At 41.4% G+C, this 21,360-nt stretch overlaps 2 protein-coding genes across 17 annotated transcripts in view; one reads left to right on the top strand and one right to left on the bottom strand.

Annotated features, from left to right (window-relative positions):
- Nucleotides 1–18,617, top strand: part of LOC118279832 (uncharacterized) — a 36,436-nt gene extending 17,819 nt beyond the window's left edge. For 8 of the 16 annotated variants that reach the window (XM_050702475.1, XM_050702482.1, XM_050702479.1 and 5 more), the window contains 14 exons: nt 21–3,991; nt 4,472–4,667; nt 5,256–5,370; nt 6,004–6,440; nt 6,835–7,032; nt 7,577–7,681; nt 8,333–8,437; nt 8,932–9,082; nt 9,462–9,551; nt 10,167–10,283; nt 10,815–10,942; nt 11,656–11,812; nt 12,380–12,499; nt 17,824–18,617. In XM_050702475.1, the coding sequence (XP_050558432.1) occupies nt 21–3,991; nt 4,472–4,667; nt 5,256–5,370; nt 6,004–6,440; nt 6,835–7,032; nt 7,577–7,681; nt 8,333–8,437; nt 8,932–9,082; nt 9,462–9,551; nt 10,167–10,283; nt 10,815–10,942; nt 11,656–11,812; nt 12,380–12,499; nt 17,824–17,903 (5,970 nt within the window). In that variant the 3' untranslated portion in view covers nt 17,904–18,617. Of the gene's footprint in view, nt 1–20; nt 3,992–4,471; nt 4,668–5,255; nt 5,371–5,941; nt 6,441–6,834; nt 7,033–7,576; nt 7,682–8,332; nt 8,438–8,931; nt 9,083–9,461; nt 9,552–10,166; nt 10,284–10,814; nt 10,943–11,655; nt 11,813–12,353; nt 12,500–17,823 lie in introns of those variants that run through there. The other 8 variants (XM_050702476.1, XR_007706728.1, XR_007706726.1 and 5 more) reach the window with 8 other exon arrangements.
- A 1,831-nt stretch (nt 18,618–20,448) lies between these two features.
- LOC126912064 (cytochrome b-c1 complex subunit 9) lies at nt 20,449–20,767 on the bottom strand. Its single transcript, XM_050702284.1, has one exon. The coding sequence runs from the start codon at nt 20,677–20,679 to the stop codon at nt 20,470–20,472; it is 210 nt and encodes a 69-aa protein (XP_050558241.1). The 5' UTR covers nt 20,680–20,767; the 3' UTR covers nt 20,449–20,469.
- Between the last annotated feature and the right edge of the window lie 593 nt (nt 20,768–21,360).

The following is a 21,360-nucleotide window of genomic DNA, read 5'->3' as shown; positions in this document are numbered from 1 at the left end:
TTTTTTTTCTTTCTTTCTAGGTGTATTATGAGCTAGGGCCGCAGCACGACCCTCCCACTCCTCCAGCACCGCCCTGCTCCTCCGAGGCCAACTTCTTCAGCAATCACATCGAGATCAAGCGAGACGTTCAAACCCAGCAGAATACCTTCACAGCTAAAGACGTCGCAGCCCTAGAAGTTATTGTAGACCTCATGAAGAACACCCTTAGCTATGAGGAGAAAGACATAGCCAGCGTCTTCCAAACCAACAACTACATGGCTTTGCCTCACGCTACAAAATCCATTCATCCATCCAACGACAGCACAAATGCCATCCAAGTCCACATCGCTATTCCCTTCGACTTCCAAACAGGCAAGAAGAGATCTCCCCTCGATCCAGTGAGAGTGAGGAAGGTGTTCTCAGCCAAGATGTCAACGCCTGTCGATCTAGAATACCAGGTCCATTCGTTTGAGGGCACTGTCGATCCCACCACAGTAGAACATAGTGAGACCACCACCAGCAAAAGCTCCAGCGTTGCTGCTGTCACCTCCCACGTAAGCGTAGAAGGAGCGCTGTCACCAGGCATGTATCTCTTAGTCGACAAACCAAAGTCTGGTCTCGCCCTCAAGCCAATCAAAGGTAGAATTAATTTGTCCGATCTAAAAACGCGGCAAGTAGCAGCGACCACTGCTAGTATGTCAGAGTCGAAACCAACTGAATCTAGAGAGGAAACCAAGAGCGTAGCAAGAGTGACGCTGAGTAAAGATTTCATAGCGGCGTTCAATAAACAACTGATTCAGATGTACGAAAACGTCAGCCAAGCGAACTTGAACTCTCATAAGCCGCGCAGTGAGAGGCATGTTTGGAAGTCTCGAGAGATCAAGGCAGTGACGGAGGAACCTCCCACAGACGAAGACAAATATGTCTTCAAGAGACGCATCGACTGGGACGCAGTGAAAAAGTATTTTGGCCACGATAGAGTTTGCAACTGCAAGTGTAGGACCGACAAGGCCATGTGTAAGGCGTGCGCGGCCAGCGACGCTGTCATAGACGAACTTATATTCGAGTTTGACAACATTGGGCAGTACATGAAGGATCACTGCACGGAAATACAAACGTTCTTTTGGATGAACCCTGGTGGGGGGCAGAAGCTGAGAGACTCGGTCAGCAAGATCGACAAGAGTTTGGCCGACTACTACAAGAGAGTCAAAGGCAAATGCCAAGGAAGGACTTGCAAGACTTTCACTACTTACATTGACAAGAGACAATTGTTTTTAGTGAAAACTTCGAAAGAGACCAAACCAGACTCTTTTACGCATATCAACGATGAGTTGGCAGCCCTCGCAGACGACTTGGAGAAAACGGTGTCCATGCAAGCTTGCTTCAATCAGAAACTTGTGGAAGAAGGCGACAAGTTTATGAGTACGATAAACAAATGTATCATGAGACATAACATCGTGAAGCGAGCCAACCCGCCGGCGCCTCCCACACCTCCGAAGAAGAAATTGATCAAAAACGTTTACTCCCTCGATAACATCAATGTTAACATCATTTGTAATCCGGAAAGTTCTTCTTCATCTGAAACGTTTGAGCACACGTCGTCATTCACACCTCACCAGGACGTGGTGACGTCACCACATATCAACGATCCGCTCTTCGACTACGTCATTGAACCGAAACACAAGAAGCGCAAAGGTTTAAAGAAGTTATTTCCGCGTAAGAGTAAAAAGAAGTTCTTCACGTATTACACGTCGGATTACACAAAGCGACCACGTCTACACTTCAAGCGGCAGGTGAACTACGGCATGGTGACACCTTTGATATCTGACGGTGGTGGCGCATTCTGGTATGATTACATAAAATCCAGCACTAACGAAGCCCGCGTGGCCAGAGAATCGAAGCAAGATAAGTCCATTCAGATCGCTGTGGTGCAGAAAGAGGCGAATGGTTTGCCGAAAATACAAAATATAATGGAGAATTCACTTCGCCGTCCAGTTACGAACACCATGTTCATGACTGTGAAGTCTACTCCGAAGAGAAATTTTAGGGATGTTACAGAAACAACGACGATCGATTACTTGTCGCACAACATCAATCAGTTGCTGCAACTGTTTGGGAGCCTACAGGACATAGAAACTATGAACAAGAACTCTAACAGGTCCACGATGTTTCTAAACCACACGGCGAAGCTTAAAGATGATCACACGAGTAAGGTTAATTCTGAATCTGATAAAGTGACGCTAGAAAAAAAGTCAACGAAATGTATTAAGAAGGTGAAAACTAAAATGCATTATAAAAGTGAAGATACGACAACTACAACTACTCCGAGGACTAAAACAACGACAACACAACAAACAACTACACTGACTACTGAACACACGGATAAGACAACTGAAGAAAAAGATAAAGCTAATGAAATAAAAGATAAAGCTAATGAATTAAAAGATAAAGCTAATGAATTAAAAGAAAAAATAAAAGATAAAGATACTGAGCTAAAAGAAACTCATGCAGAACCAAATATAAAAGAACCGGAGTTAAAAGAAAAAGTAATAGAGCCAAACGAGAAGCCGATGGAGTTAAAAGACAAACAATCTGGACAAAATGAAAAACAATTTGAACAAAATGATAAACTTTCTGAATTAAAAGCCAAACAGTTTGAACAAAATTACAAACCTGCCGAACAAAAAGTAAAACAAATGGAAATTAATGATAAACCGTCCGATCAAATGGATAAACCGTCTGAACTGAAAGAAAAACAACAAGAACTAAATGATAAACCGGCTGAACAAATCGATAAACCGTCTGAATTAAAAGAAAAACAGATAGAAATTATTGATAAACCATCCGAGCAAATTGACAAACCATCAGAACTGAAAGAAAAACAATATGAAGTAAATGAAAAACCATCCGATCAAATTGATAAACCGTCTGAACTGAAAGAAAAACAATTTGAACCAAGCTACAAACAATCTGAACATGATGTCAAACAATCTGATCTTAGAGAAAAACAATTTGAACAGAATGAAAAACAACCAGATCAAGTAGATAAACCGATTGAAATACAAGAAAAACAATCTGGACAAAATTATAAACAATTTGAACAAAATGATAAACTGTCTGAACTAAAAAGCAAACAATTTGATCAAACAGAAAAGCCTTCTGAAGACAACGAGAAACAATTTTTTCTAAGTGATGGCTTGACGACTAGTTTGGACACTAGCTTTGATTCGCTGGACAATTTAGAATCGAAGATGGAAACCGGGTTACCAAACTGCAAAACCAACGCAACCACGGCACCTGAACCTAAAAAGCCTAAATGTGAACAAAAAAAGTGTCAACAAAATGCCCAGAATGCCAGCGAAAATATAATCATAAGATCAACCAGAGTGATGGTGGATAGAAAAGCGAGTAACACTAAAACTACCAAAGTTGGAAGCATGTCCACCACTATAAGCACAACTAAGAGTACAAAAATTGAAACGACTTCAACGAAAGAATTCACGGAGCCTAAAACACCTGCATTCGACGAGGGAGAAACTATACCACAAGCCACTACGACGAAAGCATCAAGCAGTTTCTTCGGCAAACTGAAGACGGCTACGTTGAAATTTTTCGACAGCGTCACACAAAGGCCGAGACATCCTCAGAAATCGTCGACCTCCACTGTTACTACCACTTCTGAAACCACTATGACAACGCGAGCGATTGATAAGATCAGTAGCACGGAGACTGACCCTATGTATTTCGATGATACGCAAATCACAACTCGTATGAGTCCGACTATTGTCATTATCAACGAGTATGACAATCAGATTAACAGCGAGATTCTGAACGACCCCAACAAAGATGCGGATGGGTATAGAAATCTGTTGCTGTCCATAATACAGTATGAAACCAATAAGCTGAATGATGAGTGGCATAGAATTGCTTACGGCGATCCGGAGAGAGAAGAGGTTGGTTACAAAAGAAGCGTCTCGCAGATAAGTAGAGTTCCACCTACAACTACAACCAAGTAAGTTTTGTGTAAGTTTTACATTAATATTTTAAGTAACGTTATTTTTTGTCTGTCGCGATGGGAATCCTCATGAACTTCCCATATCGTGCGGACGGGCCGTATTCTTACTGGCTAAAACCACTGCGGTTTTCCTCCACTGTCTGTTATCATGATCCGGGTTACCCTTACGGAATCACTACACCCGGCAGGTTTCGACCTGCCGCAAGGCAGGTCCCGCCACTTTGGTGACCCTGGGAGGCTGTTCCCTTTTCGAGTGGCCTTCCACTACGCTAACACCTACTCCCGCCTATACAGCGGACGTCTGACTCTCCCAGTCAGTCGCCTGCAGGCCTGTCCTATGGAGGTTGTAGATCGACTGCCGCCTCATGGCGTTAACGACCCACTCAATCATTCTCTTTATACACTATTTTCTTCTCATATTCTTTTAAAATCCCTCTTTTCATCTTATTTCTTCGTTCTTGGTCCCCATATTTTCAGACCGAAGAAGAAGCCGAAACCAAAACAAAAAGTGATAACAGCTCCTGACGAGGAGTACGATCTTATCGAGGGTATGAAGGCTCTGAAGAACCTGGAGCTACCGGAGCCGACGGCAAAGCCTCATAAACCTGAAGGTCTACTCAATAAGATTGTAAACAAAATGGGAATTAAAGTTGTAGCTCCCGAGAAAAAGCAGGTAAAACATCATTTGTAAGTTTAAATCCCTGATCCTCAAAATCCTTAACCCTCAAAGGCTGGCAAGGCATTTGTAACGCGTCTGGTGTTGCGGGTGTCCATGGGCGGCGCCGATTGCTTGCCATCAGGTGATCTGTCTGCTGGTTTGTTTTCCTAATCCAACTGTCTCTCTGATGGTAGTAGCTGAATGCTTATTATGAGTGATGGTTGATTGACGAGTTGTGTAAAATCTAATTAGATTTTTTTCCGAAGATACTCATTTGTTATTCTAGACAGGTGTCTATCGATCGCATAGCATATATTAGGTTCGATATCAGCATTAGGCAAAGTGTTAAAGAGAAATATCTGGTATTGGACTTCTCATAAAGACAACTTCCCGCCTGTCTCCCATGGGGGTAGGCAGAGACAATGGACCGCCAATTGCTACGACTCTTACATACCTCTTTCTTTCTTTCTTTCTTTCTTTCTTTACATAACACCACTATCTAGAGTAAAAAAGCAGTAGACCAAAACGGTCTACTGTCTTTTTTACAAAAGACCGCCTCAGTCTTCTGCCTTTGTGGTATCTTTTAACTTTGGTTGTTCAAAGGCAGTGAAGAAGCCTACCGTAAGAGAAGTGGGCAGCCGCAAGAAGCTGAATAGGAAGCGACGCCTGAAGCTGAACAGCTGGAAGATGGATCCCTCCACTATGCCGGTCACTGAAAGTAAGATATCATCTATATTAACGTTAGCCTACTAATATTATAAATGTGAAAGTTTGTTTGTTCGTTTGGTACTCTTTCATGACAAAATGGCAAAATGGCTTTCGACCCCTTTGGTCGAGACGAAATTTGGAAGAGGGGTATCTACCCCAGTTGGTATACCGCTTGTTCCAAATTTGGTCTGAAATAACATATAGTTCACTTTTTATCCCACCGGAACGCGGGCAAAGCCGTTGTCATAAGCGAATAGTCTATATACAATTCGTATACTCAAATACGTAATCTAGAGTTGTATTTATCACACCCCCTTTAAATGATAATGTGATGGACTCATGCATATTTTTTATTTCAAAAATAATGTCTTTATCTGATTTTTTTTAACATAATAACTTACGAGTCCATTGTGTTTATTTACCCTATTTTGTTTATAAGACAGCCCCCGCAAATGCTCCCACTGTCTCCAGGACCTTGCGAGCGAGGCGACGGACCATTCCCGGAGGCTGTCCCCCTTCAGTCGATTCTCAGGACGAGAAGCAACTGACCCTAACATCTCACAGTTGTTTTTCTTCCCCAGATCGGCAAAGGAAGGTAGTGGTATTATATTTCCCGAATTTAACACACGTGCTTTGTTTCAAGAGGCCTGTGATACTCGTCGGACACCCAAAACAAGTCAGATTTGTGACATACAGGCCACCATTGACCACATCAGGCTACTTCAAACGAAAGTACCGCCGGAAGCTTTCGAGATCTTAGTCAAAAATATATCTTGCTACAAATACAAAAGTCCTGAACAACAATTCTTTATTCCATACCAAAAGACGGGGAAGCGGTGGGATTGGATCCGCAATAAGAGGTGCCTCAGAGTACAAGTCGCGAAAGTCAATGATGACTATCCTGATGTTGACGATCTATTCGATGTCGTGAGATTTGATGATGATTCGAATGATTCGTTTGAGAAGTACGTTAAAGGAGACGATGGGATTTATAAAATGATTACGAGGAGAAAGAGAGGAGCTAGTTTGAGAGCTTTGGATGTGGGATTGAGGAATATACCGCCTTTGAGACCAGCAGAGGTAAGTTGGTGTGAGCGGGAGCGTGGGCCATTACTTCCACCAGACGGCTTAATAATGATATTGTCATTGAATAAACTATTTCCACCCGATTTCATGTTTAACCATTTGAAGAAGTAATTCGACTAGTTTCAAGCTAGTCTAGGAGCTTATAACTCGGGAGCAGCGGACTACCTAGCAGGCTACCGGGGCTCCGGCTCGAAAAGCAGGCGTAAGAACGAGGTGGCTTTTAGTCAGTAAGAGACTGACACTCCATCTGGCCTCGTCCAAAGCGGGAGAAGTCTTTGGATGATTTTCCCTACTTTCAAAAAAGGGGGCTCATAACTATTAGAAGTATTGAGCTACACACCCATTAGATAAACCCTAAAATATAATGAACTTATTTCCACCGTTTCAGAATGAGATATACATCATGGTAGGAGACTCGATTACCCTGGACTGCGTGCCGTACGTGCCCATAGCGTCGCCCAACAAGTTCCACTGGCATACTGAGAGGAAACGGATGCTCACTCATGACAACGTGAAGGTGGAAGGCATTAAGATGACCATACGGAACGCGGAGCCCAAGAATATGGGAGGCTATACCTGTAGCTTGGTAAGATCCTCAAACTTTTTGTCTATTATAATTAACTATTGGGGTCGATACACTTGGGCCATGGAGTCCCGGTGCACATATTGTTTTTAAAGGATTGCACATAAGCCAATTGACTCTACACGTGACCAGAAGGCTGGCTATTTCTTTGATGAGAAGATGAGAAGAGATTGCCATTGAACGATTTCTTCGGTTAGAAGACAAGCATTGCCATTCAACGTGGCAATGTGACCAGTCTTTTGAGAACGTCTCCTAATGACAGTGATGCGGAGGAGTACTTTGACGCCTAATGCAAAGGGTTTCCCATAATCTTCACTCCTGATAGGCCTTATTGAATACAATTTATAAATTCAAGTGATTTCTCCAGAAGCGGGTTACCGGGGCTCCGGTTCGAAAAGCAGGAGTAGGAACGGAGTGGTTTTTAGTCAGTAACAGTCTAATACTCCTCCTCGCCGAAGGCGGAGAGGTCATTGGATGATTTTCCCCGTTTGAAAAGAAAGTGATTTCTCCAGATAGTAACTCCTCATCCTCCTCCTCATGTTGACAGGAGCAAGCGGTGCAGAGGCAGGTGCGGCTGGTCGTGATGGCGATACCGGAGTACGACGTGGTGTTCACGCCCGTCTACAAGACGGAAGATACCTGCTCTTATGATGTATGTCACTTATACTGCCACTGCTGTCCTCTTCTTCTTCTTTATCTTCTGCTTCTTGGAATACCGTTTTGTTGTTTACATTCTCCCATTTTCTTTCTACTTTTATTACTTACTAGCAAACTCGGCGAACTCCGTTTCGCCACCAATGATTTTCCCTGAATTTGCTGCTATAAACCTCACGAAGCCCGATACCTTTCCAACGAATGCAAAAACGTGAAAATCGATTCGTGCGTTCTGGAGTTATAGCGTCAGGAAGGAAAACCCGACTTATTTTTATATAATAGATTATGTTATCGGCTTACTCACGTAACTGTTTGACGAGGAACTCGACTAGTTTCAAGCCATGCTAGAGGCTCATATTCATAAGCAGCATTCCGCGATACACGACGCGGCGATTGTCGCGCTGCAACTCAACTACATGGATTTGTAACTCGTCGAGTTCCTCGTCAAACAGTTACGTGAATAAGCTGATAACATAATAATTAATTTAGTACGTCTTACAAAAGTTATAATGAAACTTTTATATTTCTTAAAAGGCGGGCAATGTACTTGTAACTCCTCAGGTCGGCTGATTGTTTACCATCAGGCAATCCGTCTGCTCATTTCCCTCTATCGAGGAAAAATTTTCTTTCATGTGCTGTTCTATCGTAGGACCTGAAAGCTATCCAGGATCTGGGCCCTCTGATGAGTAAGGAGTCAAGATGCGGCAAGACCTGCTCCATAAGGATAGACGAGCCGGTCTGCCAAAGAGACAGGGTAAGATTGGTTTGACGTATTTATTATGACAGTTTACTTGATTGTTGCATGAAGTATTATTTTATTAGTCTTGGTAGTTTTCTTTTTTTATGGGAACCTTAAAGTTGTAGCATTGGAATTTCCAACTAAAAATTCTAAATTATAAACTGTGAATTTTTGTTTAAACCTTTTTCCCTACACTAGTATTTTCTTCTGTGTCGTGGGTACGTTTACAACCATGCAACGCGCACGCGTGCTGCAGCCATCCTCGTGCATTGGTGAATTGAATGAGTGCAGTTTTAATTTGATTCACCCATCGCATCGGTGACCCGCCACGCGCTTTTGTGCCCTTAACCTTCCCTTACACACAAGACGCTCCACAGAATCGTCTCCTCGTCGGGGCAGAAAAAATGCGACTGCGACTCTGGACGATGGACTTCATTCTCTTCTACTTCTTCTACGACTTCCTTCAATAACTGTGAATAATCTCTTAAAGAATCTCTCTCTCCCTCCAGGGCACGAACAGCTCGATCCTGCGGTCGACGGCAGTGATCTCGATGTCGCCGAACCACCGCGTGAACTGCAGCCTGCAGTGCCGGCGAGACATCGCCTCCTCTCTAGTCATGCTATCGGCCGTCAACACTCCGTACCTCGCTGATATTGCTGGTAAATGCTGGTTTAAAATCTTTAGCTGTGTAGTGATGATGGGGCCCAGTAGGGCTGATGCCTGATCCGGAGCTGCGGACTACCTAGCGGGTTTATCGGGGCTCTGGCTCAAAAAGCAGGAGTAGGAACGGGTTTGGTTTTTAGTCAGTAAGAGTCTGACACTCCCTCTCGCCTCGACCAAAGTGGGAGACTTCGTTCGATGAGTTTCACCCTTAAAAAAGCTGTTGCTTGATGGCGGATTGTAATATATTTGTTGCCATTTCTACTCTTCTCGGGTGTATAGAGAGACTACATATTGAATCATTAATAAATCATTAGTTTACTTTTAAAGATCTTCTTATATTTAGCTGACGAGTTTAAAATCCTTCCTCTATTCCAGTGGTATTGTCGAAGGATGGGGTCAACGAGACTCTGAGACCGTGGAGGCATCTCGTCAGACCCGTCATCACACATTCTCTCAGGAAGAAAGGTAATATCCACCATATTTTCATAAGCATCTTTAGTTTTTAACAGAATAGACTAAAACACATTTTTCTTTAATCGTTTATTCACATAATACGTACAGTCGTACATATAAAAATACATACAAAAATCGCCAAACTGTGAGTCAGTTTGTTGGCGATAATGGCACTCTTTAATTTACAATTCTTATTCTTATATCCTTTATATTATTATGTACTTATCTACTTTAATACTTTTTTTATATAAAACAAAAACTTATCACATACATATTATTATTATTCATATTTATCTTATATATCTATCTCCATATCCATATATTCAAGCAGGAGTTTCCTGTCTTATGGTTATTATTAGTTACTATCATCGTCCAAATGGTATGGTAGATGGATAACCTAACCAAGGTTCCAACCAAGACAATCGGGTCATTCCCAACCGATCAATGTAGAAGTCATTGCAGGCGGCCTTCGTAAGGTAGACTGAAGGTCACTGACAAACAGACAGACGGACAATTTAATTTGACGTTTCAAAAGTGTTTAATTTAGGATTAATTGAAATAAATGCTTTGACTTTGGACTGGGCGTCTCTGTCTTGATGATGCTAATTCATTTGTGGCTCTCTGCAGACACGAACGGCCACCGCGAGTACCACAAGCTGGTGTCGACGCTGTCTCCCGGCAAGGTGGACGTGGTGGTGAACTGCCCGGCTGGGTACTACCTGCTGCCCGAGTCTAAAGTCTGCTGTAAGTATACATAGATTGTCTGTCTCCTGCACTGGACTCCAACCAATTGAACTGTGTTACCTAACTATTAGATTTTCTTCTCCTTTAAAGATATCTTCTGTTTTTTTTCGTCGCGGGATCGAAGTCAGTTTCTCTTGTCTCTCTCTTGTCAGTTTCAGACAGGGAGGATGTGTATACACTGTAGATACACCAGTATAGTCTCCTCAGGCAATCTCCTGTAGAAGGAAAGAAAGAAAAACAATTTATTTGCACCGTTATAAAATATTGCAGGCAAAAGGAAAATAATTTAAAAGTAGATAAATAAGCAATACGGTGCAAAAAGGCCAGTGATCAGGCTGTACTCGACCTGGGGCCTTAGTCTGCTATTACAATTTTGTCAGAATGGTGGATCACTGAGCAGTGCAAGAGGGACGGAGCTATGTAGGTTGTATAGCCCTGGTGTCTCTCTGCCTTTAGAATACATCTGAGTATCCCAAATTAGATACCTCAAAATTTCTCCTAGCATTTCTAATCCTCCACCATTCCTCACAGCATCCTGCCCCCCAAACACGAGCTCGAAGCGCGGAGACAACACCTGCAGGACCTGCCCGCGCGGCACGAGAGCCGAACCCGGAGCCTCTCAGTGCCAAGCCGTCAAAACTACCCCGCGAAGGTATGATGTACGTACTTTTACATCATAACAAGCTGTGCTACCGGCTTCGTTTGTGCTCGGACTAGCTTCGAGTATCGTTGAGTAATCTCTGTCTCTGTATTGTATAAAAATCTATTGCTGTTCGTTCGTCTCGGTAAAACTCGAGAATTATCGAGGCTGGACCGATTTGGAAAATTTTGGTCTTTAAGAAGAAGTCCAGAGGGAAGGTTTAAATGGTGAGAGAATAATGTTGAGGCGGTACGAAGTTTGGCGGGTCAGCTAGTGAGATATAAACATAGTCTATCATAATAAGTATCAACAACTGCTTGACGTGTCACGGGTCCGATTCCCGCACGGAGCAACTCTTTGTGAGATCCACAAATTGTTGTTCCGCACTTGTTTATGAAAGCACCTACCAAGGTGACGAAAGACCGACCCAGAAAAAATCTTACTGTGGCGCAACGTTTAAAAATAAATACTCGTGTGGTACAGGATGTGATCCATGCTAACAGCCCCGCATTCGGGGCAATCCGCAGGATACTAAAAACACTCGTAGTGGACCGTTACAAAACCCACGGAATAATTAGTGGCGGTTTCTTTGTCAAAAATGCAGTTGCCATAACGGTGGAGACACTAGGGTTGCCAGATCCAAACTAATAATTTCCTGGACATTTCGAGGGCCACTTTTAATAATACCATTGTCCTCGCATATTTGAAGATGACTTGAATTTTTCTGTGCAGTGGTGGTGGTATCCTCCTTGCGGGTACATGGTGGCTTGTTGTAGCGTCGCGTTTGGCTGCTCCGTGTGTGTCCTGCTGTCTGTGATCGTGCACCTGTTCTCCAGAGACGTGGACCCTGTGGAGGTCGCGTCCAGTGACGGCGGGCCGGCACGGACACGTGAGTGTTTTGTAGTTAGAAAATGAACCAATGACTTCTCCCGACACCAGTTTTAGGCAGATGTAACTGCATTTGGTTGAAGTAACTTATTATGAAATACATACTTGTGTTTGAGGACTATATTGGCTGGAGTTCTATTGTAAATCATTTAACTCTTTATAAGGCAAATGGAGTATTTTTACCATTATGTTTGCTTCAACGAAAAGTTCAGTGAATATTACAAAAAGCATATTTTAATAAACCACAAAGAGTTTTAGTTTAACTTGGTAAGTTTTTTGCCTTATAAAAGGTTAAAGAAGAATGTTCTTCTGATAGTCCTTATATTACTCATTTTCCATTGCTATTTGTCCTATAAGATATCAATTTACCTTTATTTAGAATACTTGCTTCGTTTCTCAATTTCTAGCTAGACTAGCCAAAAAGTACAGACCGCCTGCCACCTACCATTATCCTTACCTTGCCTATTTCTTTACACAATCGTCCAAATATTGTAGCACTTGGCTTATTTTTCCATGTATTTAATTCTACACCTAACGTGTAGTGTGCTCGTCATGAATACTGTTGCAGCGAAGACGGCGACCAGCGTGATGGCCGCGTACGTGCACACCCACACCCGACCTCTCTCGCCCTCGCGCGTCATCCTCCCTCGGTTCTTCAGGCCCTCCCTCACCTCTTCGCGAGCCACCGGTAAGTATATTATTTTGTATAAAATGTATAGGAATTTTACAAAATAATTAAATCAAAGGCAGACAATAGGCTCACCCTCTATTATATGGGACTTATTTATTTATTTATTTATTTATTTATTTATTAAGGGACAAAAAACAGTTACATAATTAAACATAACAAATAAAGTACGTATTAAAAACTAAGTAACAATCATGCAACCCATACCATTGTCCACAAGTTAACAAAAGAAATGACAAAGAAAGTATGAAAACACATTACAGAAAATAAATAAAATATATAAAGGTAATAGATTCGCGGCTGATTAGCCTCCAATTACAATTTCAGACAAAAGTTTAACAGCTTTTATTTTAAACTGATTGTTAGCTAGATTAAATATGTCGAGTTGTGTGAAATGCGAGTTATATATGTCCGCAATACGGCGAAGAGGCACACGCACTCCAGCATTCGTTTTGCAGGACTCAATATAAAACAGATGAGAGGCGCGCACCTCTCGCCGGATGACAGTTCTGGGTACCGTATAACATAATTTATTGGTTAAGTCAGTACAGTCAAATCTATTGTTACACAAACCATGTAGCATCATAACCGATAATAGCATTCGTCTGTGCTGTAGGCTCAATATATTATACTTTTCTAACAATTGTGTGTATGGAGTTTTTGAGTGATAACACTTATAGTTCATAGAACGCAGAAACTTTTTCTGCACCATTTCTAAACCAGAAATATACTTTTCGTATAAAGGATTCCAGATGGGAGAAGCGTACTCTAACTGAGATCTGATTAATGTTTTGTAAAGCAGTAAGAACGTAGAGGGACGCACAAAGTCACGAGAGGATCTCATGACAAAACCGAACATTTGAAATGCTTTATTTATTATTGCATTATGGTGAACATCAAAGTGTAGACAGGAATCAAGTATTACACCCAAATCACGTACAGATAGCACAGTCTTTAGGGGTACGTCGCTAATGGAATAAATATGGTTGATTTTATTTTTATTCTTAGTGAAGGAAATAGCATGACATTTTGGAAGACTAAGAAAGAGCTTATTAACAGTACAATAAGTGTGTAGTCTGTTAAGGTCGTCTTGTAGTAGTAAACAATCCTCTATCGTTTTGCAAGGAGTATAGATTTTAATGTCATCTGCGTACATTAGAAAACGAGAGTTGATGAAACATTGTTTAATGTCATTTATAAATAAAATAAAGAGAAGAGGACCCAAAATGGATCCTTGTGGAACTCCAGACGTAACAGTTACAACGTCAGATTCATACCCATTAACGACAACTTTCTGGGTTCTGTTAAAAATATATGACATAAACCAGCGCAATAAATTACCGCGTATACCGTTGAAGGCTATTTTATCCATGAGTATTTTATGATCCACCTTATCGAAAGCCTTCTGAAAGTCTGTGTATACGGCGTCTACTTGAATTCGTTGATCCATGTGTTCAAATAAATAATTAGTGAAAACCATGAGGTTTGTTGTGGTGGAACGACGTTTAACAAATCCATGTTGTTCAAGGATAATATGTTGATGAATATGAGGATATAATGATCCATGCACCAGTCTCTCGAAAACCTTAGACAAGGTAGAAAGTATTGAGATAGGGCGGTAATTCTCCACATTACTTTTATCGCCACTTTTATAGACTGGAGTAATAAAGGCTTTTTTCCAGACAGCGGGAAAAACACCTTCTCGTATGCATTTATTAAATATTATGTACAGGGGTGTACAGAGGCTTTTATATAGTTTAATGAAGAAACTAGGTGGCAATCCATCAGGCCAGCTCCTTTGGAAGGATCTAGCGACTTTAAAGACATACTTATAACATCTTCAGTCAAGAAAATGTCTGATACGCTTGATGCATTTTCCAAGCAGGCAGTAGGTGGCTGCCAGGTATTTGGATTAAAAGAAGAGGGTTCGTAGACGGAACAGAAGTAATTTGAGAATAAGTTGCAGATATTTGTGGGGTCGTCTGAGGTAACATTTCTGAAGAACATGCTGGAGGGTAGTTTGGCCTTGCACTTTCTAGCCGATATAAAAGACCAGAAGTACTTAACATTTTTTGGAATGTTGTTTTCAACAGATTCTATATAGTTCCGATAACATCTAGCACACTGATTGTGGAACAAATTGCGATAGTTGGAGAAGGTTAAATAGTCTGAGAGATTATTATAGATCTTCCATCTGACCCATGCACGTTCTTTTTTCTTTAAAATACGTATCAAAGATGGAGAGAACCATACAGGATAGTTAGCGTTTTTAATGCGAGTTAATGGAACGTGCAGTCTTATAATGCCATATACTGTTTCATAGAAAGTATCGACAGCTTCCTCAGAAGATAGGTGGGATAGTGCATTAACCCAGTTGATTTTACATAGGTCACGCTCCATCCCATCCATATCTGCTTTATGGAAATTGTATCTTTGGACCGAGTGACATTTCATGGGAGCAAATAGCATCCCTAGACTAGTTATTGCAGAGAAAGGGGGATGGTGGCTGTCGGGGTCTAGTAGAGTATTACAGGATATTGTCTGGCAATCTACGTTAGAAATGAGCAAATCCAGTATTCGACCTAATTTGTTTTTAGTGGCGTTGTATTGAGTGCCATTAACAAGTCCCATAAGATTTAATAAGCCGCGCCCAATCGAACTGGAAACTTGAGCAATTGCATCACCACCTTGGTCTAACCAGTCTATGTCCGGGATGTTAAAATCTCCAAGAAAGAAATATGAGTCACAGGAAGTGTCATTAGCCAGATCTTGTAGCATGTCGAAGTACTGTAAGTATATGTCTTCATGTGTACGTGGTGGTATGTATGTGGCACTAATAATGTGGTGTGAGTTTTGTCGTGATGAAGGCAACTGTATCGCAATCTGTTCCACTTCAGAGTGGATGAAGTGTGTCATTATTTTGGTGGGTCTCAGCTCACGAAGGACAGCCACTAGAACGCCTCCCCCCTCGCGTTTTTTAGTCGCTAAGCGGTCACGATCGAATCTGAAGACGATGTAACGGTCGTCAATAAATTCACTGTCCTGAATGCTGGGAATAAGCCAGGTTTCCGTCAACACAATGACGTCATAAGAGCATGATAATATATTCATGTAAAGTGTATGTAACTTTGTGCGTATTCCTCTACAGTTCTGGTAATATATCACTATATTATTTAAAGCCATTATATAATACAAAACAATAAATCTGTATAACATACAACATTTTTATACACTTTGCACATCCCGACACAATAATAATGGAGCAATCCAGCAAAACATCAAAATGAAAACAGTACCGAACTTTTAAATAGAAAAAGTACTGATTAATCCGTTGTACATACGAGTATATGTTTTTAACTTCTACACAATCGCTTACTGACATAGGGTAGAGAAATTCACAATACGATAATAAAAAATGTAATAAACAAAAGTATAATAATCTTAATACGGAGGCGCGGATTAGTACATCTGAAAAAGTTGAAAACAACAGGCTAAGGCAACATGTCCAGCAACCATTAAAATATCTAAAGTTATTTAGCAACAGTATCGGTAGGGGTCTTCGTGCCATTAACAATTTTACCCAGATCAACATCAGAACGTATCGCAAATGCAGAGGTTCCATCTTGCTTGCGCACGAGTATCGTAGCATTTCGTACCCAAACATATTTAAAACCATATTCATTGGCAAGCTTTCTGGCCTCACGAAATAACGTTTTATTTTTTAATGTCAGATGTTCATTTAAGTAAATTGAAGTCAAAGCGCCTGAGATTCCTATTTGGTCGGTCTTAATGCCTTTACTTTTTCGATAGGCGCTCAGTAAGTTGTCACGAATGACCAGTGATTTCAATTTAACTATTATGTTTTTGGGCTTTTTGTCATTCTGGTGTGCATGCGGGACTCTGTGGATGGCGACAATGTCATTTTGTGATAAAGGAAATTTTACTGCATTGCCTATTGCTTCGATAATTGCCAACAAGTTCTCATTTCGCTTCTCGGGCAAGTTACAAACTTCGACATTACATAGCCGCGCCTGTTGTTCCATCGAGTCGATCTTCGCTTCAAGTTTGGTTATCGTCTGTCCGCTACTGTTGTTAGTCATGTCGTTTATGCGCTTCTCACATTCCTTATGTTCCTTCTCTAATTTTTCAACACGTGCCCTCATGTCTTCATAACTTTTATTGAAAAATTGAATTGTTTTCTCAATCTCTGTATTAGTCTTTTGAATACTGAGGCCCTGTTGTTTAAGCTCAGAAACTTCAGTAACCAATTTATTCAAGATGATATCTTGGTCGGATTTCCACGACAGCAGCATATTTTTCAAATCCACAAACTTGTCCGGTTCCGTCCAGCTGTCATCGCCTCGAAAACGTTTGTTACTTGGTCTTGTAGTAACGTTGCCCAAGTCACGGGAGCTAGATTCAGATGCCGTGACGATAGGGGAGAGATCAGGTTCCGATTGCGTTTCCAATAGTGCACAATTGCCGGGTGAGCTTTGCGGAGGCGAGCGCATCATGCGAGGCATGTTGGTTATATGGGTGAAAAAGCAACTACTTAATACAGCACGCAGACGGACGTGGATACGCCTTAGCAAAAGATAGCGGTTAAGTATTTCAAGCGCTAGACCGAGTGCACTGGTGGTCGAGTTGAGACACACACCGCCCCGCGTTCAACGGACCCAGGTTCGCAACCGGGCGGCCGCAAAATTTTTTCAACGTTTTTTGAGAAGATTTTTAGAAATAGAATTGAGGTACGGGCTCACAAAAATCGTCTATCTCTGTCAGACTCCGCCTATTGGGCGTAGACCTCAGGTAAAAACACTGCAAGAGCAACAAGGAATCGAAAATATGGACGCAAGCCAATCACAACACTGGTAGCAAAGCACTTCACTTAAATCACAGCGCGACTTGCAACACGTCTTCACACTTTCGAGTACAAGAACTAACTCAAATGGTGAAAAGTGGGTCTACATTGTATTGTGGCATTACGTGCCGTAATATGCATCTCTGTCTACCCCTTCGGGGTTAAAAGCCGTGACGTAAACGAGTAGACGTATCACCTGATGGTAAGCAATCGCCGCCGCCCATGGATACTTGAAACACCAGAGGCGTTACAAGTGCGTTGCCGGCCTTTTGCGGGTTAGGAATTTAAGGGTTATTGGCGAATCGGGAATTGGGAAAATTGGGAAGGGAGAATTGGGTCTCCGGTAACCTAACTCACACAAGGAAATACAACGCAAGCGTTGTTTCTCGTCGGTTTTCGGTGAGGCCGTGGTATAAACCTTTAATGTTCAAGATGCGTTTCAAAATAATTTCCTCGTTCGCAGATTCCCAAGAGACGAAGTTCGAGCTATGGAAAGAAAGAAACATTCCGCCACCGTTGCCGCCAATCGATTTTGACATTTGAAACTGCCGCCATTTTGTTCGGCCACCGTCGAAATGACAGTGACAGTTGTAAACGTCAAACCAAGCAATTGTGACTTGAAATAATAATTTTAGAATTTAGGCAAATTGATTGATTGATTTATCAATCATTAATAGATGAGGACACACTTTTCCCCGAAATATGACGCAATGTTTGTATTTTGTACAATCAATTCATGGTCGGATTTCGTGTTTTAATCTCACGGACACGTACAGTTGAATCAGCACTCCCGAGACCCTCCAAACTGTCAAATTACCTTTATAGGGTTTTGGACTTTATTTGAAAAGCATTTGAGTTGAAAATCTGTTAAAGAAATTGAACAGGTTGTAGCGTGATTTGCTGTCTTTACTTAAGGCGTTAAGATTTAAAACTGTACTGTAATTAAAGATTCGTCCTGCCGATTGGTTGTTAAGGAATATCGACATTTCTAGAAACGTTTTTGCTCATAAGTCTTGAAAACCATGTGGTCAATGTAAGTAGCTTTGCCAATGATCTTTCGCCATACCGCACTTGATAATTTGCCGAAACACAATATTTATAATAACTGTGTACAAGCCATTTTGTATTTAAGTGTATTTTAATACTTTTAGATATAGTATTTTAAGGAAGCGCTGTAGTTATGTTATATTTTATAAGTATTCTTTTGTCGTCCGCACTGAGGCTTTTGGTAAGTTGTAATAAAGTTCAGTGGTGTTACCAGGCGTTTTATTTCATTACCACCCTTAATACGAGTTTGCTTTATCTAACCACATCGAAACGAGAGCGCGTTCGGCGGTCTGATTGGCCGGCTCGAATGAATCGACTAATCAGATCGCCGGATTTTTAAGCCTTGTATTCATGGTAAACATTTTGTTTTGCAACATGGTTGCATAAACATGTTGCGGGCAACACTTGTGTTGCGGAGTTGATCGCGCCATGCTGCAGAGTTGATGCCCGGCGAACGAAAACATCAGTTTATAGCTATTCATCAACAACGTTGATCAACTGTTGCTAAGCAAAATGTTTACCATGAATACGAGGCTTTAGTGTCAGAACCTCTGGACCTAAACCCCGCGGGTAGGAACCCTAGTTAGCCAAGAGTCGCACCAGGCCTAGGGTCCGCCAAAACAAAATCACTCAAATGAATTCTAACCTATCAGCTTCAACATGTCAACTCCCTAATCAGTTCTCATGAGTCAGCATCTACTCAACAGCTCCCAAGTGATCAGCGTCTACTGATCAACTCTTTTTTTGTCGTCCTCTTCCATTGCTTTTTTCCACAAACTACCTCCTCGTCCTCCTCACGTCGTTATCCTCATTAAGCGAGGGTCGTGAGTCCCTATTGGATGATCTTACTCCGAACAGTTGCACGCCACAAACTACCAATGATGATAAATTTATTGTTAAAAGTACCTGTACCTGTACCTGAGCTGTAATTGATGAAGGATCTGTGATTGACGATTGACTTCTTCTGTCTCAAACTTATTTAAACGAATAGGTACGAGTACTTATCGAGGAAGTCGATTAGGTGAGTAGGGTTATTCCCGCTCGGTAAAGGTGCTCCCACACAGCAGTTATATAACGTTATACAACATTGTGTAACATTTGTAACAGCATGTAACATACTCTACAACCACTGTTATAATTTGTTTAAACACAATTGTTACACATTGTTGTATAACGTTATATAACCGCTGTGTGGGAGCACCATGACACCATTTCGTCAACACTGTTGACGATAAAATTTTCAAAATACAAATAAAAAAATTATTACAAAACTTTCTGCAGCATTTCTGTGTAATCTAACCTTCTTACGAGTGATAACATACAGGCAAACACTCAGTTTCCTAATTAGTTCGTAAAAGAATGGTATACACTAGAGCATACCTATCATAGAGTGGCTCGTTGTTGTGTATTACGAGCCAGTAGTTACTCATCTTAATCGAAAGTGCACGGGAGAAGCTAGTTGAATATGTCACGTCCTTGAAAGTTATCACGGAGTCGCAGGTGAACGGAGGAACATATACCCTGGGGCAATAGGGGGCAAACAGCAAAGGTGCTTTCCATATGTGAAACTTTCTGCCTCGCACAGCAAAACTGTGGTATGACTAGTCGGCGGTATTTCCGACCTTCAAACATTCAAGAAAAGAGCCTTATTCCTAAGGCCAGCCACGCACCTAATTCTTTAAAACTATGTAACGGATTTTGATGCGGTTTTTTTAATAGATAGAGTGATTCAAGAGTAAGGTTTATATGTATAATACATGCATAATATATCACCATTGCACCCATGCGAAGCTGGGACGGCTTGTCGTTCTACGTGGAGGACTAAGGGGGAGGCCTTTGTTCAGCAGTGGACGTCTCTCGGCTGATGATAATATGATGATGAAGCTGGGATGGGTTGCATGTTCTTTTTTTTTATTGTTAAATGGGCCGACGTTTGGCCGCTATCTCGCCTGATGGTAAGTGATGATGCGGCCTACGGTGGAGCACGTCTGCCCATAAGCAACCTATTCACTCGGTTTAAGTTTTGAATAAAACGGCAAAATAACCTCAAAAACACAATTTATTAACAAATCTTCTTTTCCTCTACTTTTTCTTTCTTTTTAAACCTGTCTTTGACGTCCTTCCACAGTTTGTTCTGGTTCAAGCTCTCAAATATATACAGGGAGATCACATCGACGCCCCTTTCGAAGAAAAATGTGCACAGGGACGCCACAAGGAAATATGTCGATGTTCTCTTGAAAAAGGCACGGTTTACGGGTGCCCAAATCGCCATTTTTAATTATTATTGTTCTTTTATCGTTTGTTATGTAAAATAATAACGCATTGAATGCAGTTTCGAGATAGTTTTATTTAAAAGTAACTGTCAACATGATTTGACAGCGAATCATAGACAAGTCTCTTTTTGCTAACTTTTTTGGTGGACAAGGAGTCTTACCCATTCCCAAAAAGTATTATTTTTAATGCACATGGCCCACCTGATGGTAAGTGGTTACCGTGGCCTATGAACGCTTGTAACACTTGGTATAATAATAAGCATCAGCCACGACCACTACCTTAGGAGGCTGGCGTTGGGCGGATGGATCAAGGGCCTGATGCAGAAGGCAGTACTCGAAACGTCACGTATTGTGACGAGGTTCCTGTCTCTGGAGCCCTAACCACCGGTAGCTTGGACCATGCTCACGCTACTGGTCGGCTCCTAGTTTTAAATATTACTTTGTATTTTGTAAGTAGTATTTAAAAATGTAATTTTAGAGAATTTTAAATAAATAAAGATAAGTAGCTGTAGTATAGTTCTAAGGACTGAGTTACCATTTCAATAATGAATGACTACTCTCGATAAGAACGTTGCTCATGGGCAGACCTCAATGGTAGGCCGCATCATCATGGTCCGAATTGTATATTTTTTTATTTTGGTTATTCCATTAATCATGGAAGGTTATAGGCTATAAAACAT

Source organism: Spodoptera frugiperda, chromosome 22 (genome assembly GCF_023101765.2).
Source record: "Spodoptera frugiperda isolate SF20-4 chromosome 22, AGI-APGP_CSIRO_Sfru_2.0, whole genome shotgun sequence".
In the NCBI taxonomy this organism is placed as follows: domain Eukaryota; kingdom Metazoa; phylum Arthropoda; class Insecta; order Lepidoptera; family Noctuidae; genus Spodoptera; species Spodoptera frugiperda.
The sequence above is the reverse complement of the archived record's forward strand: the minus strand, read 5'-3'. Positions and strand labels throughout refer to the sequence as shown.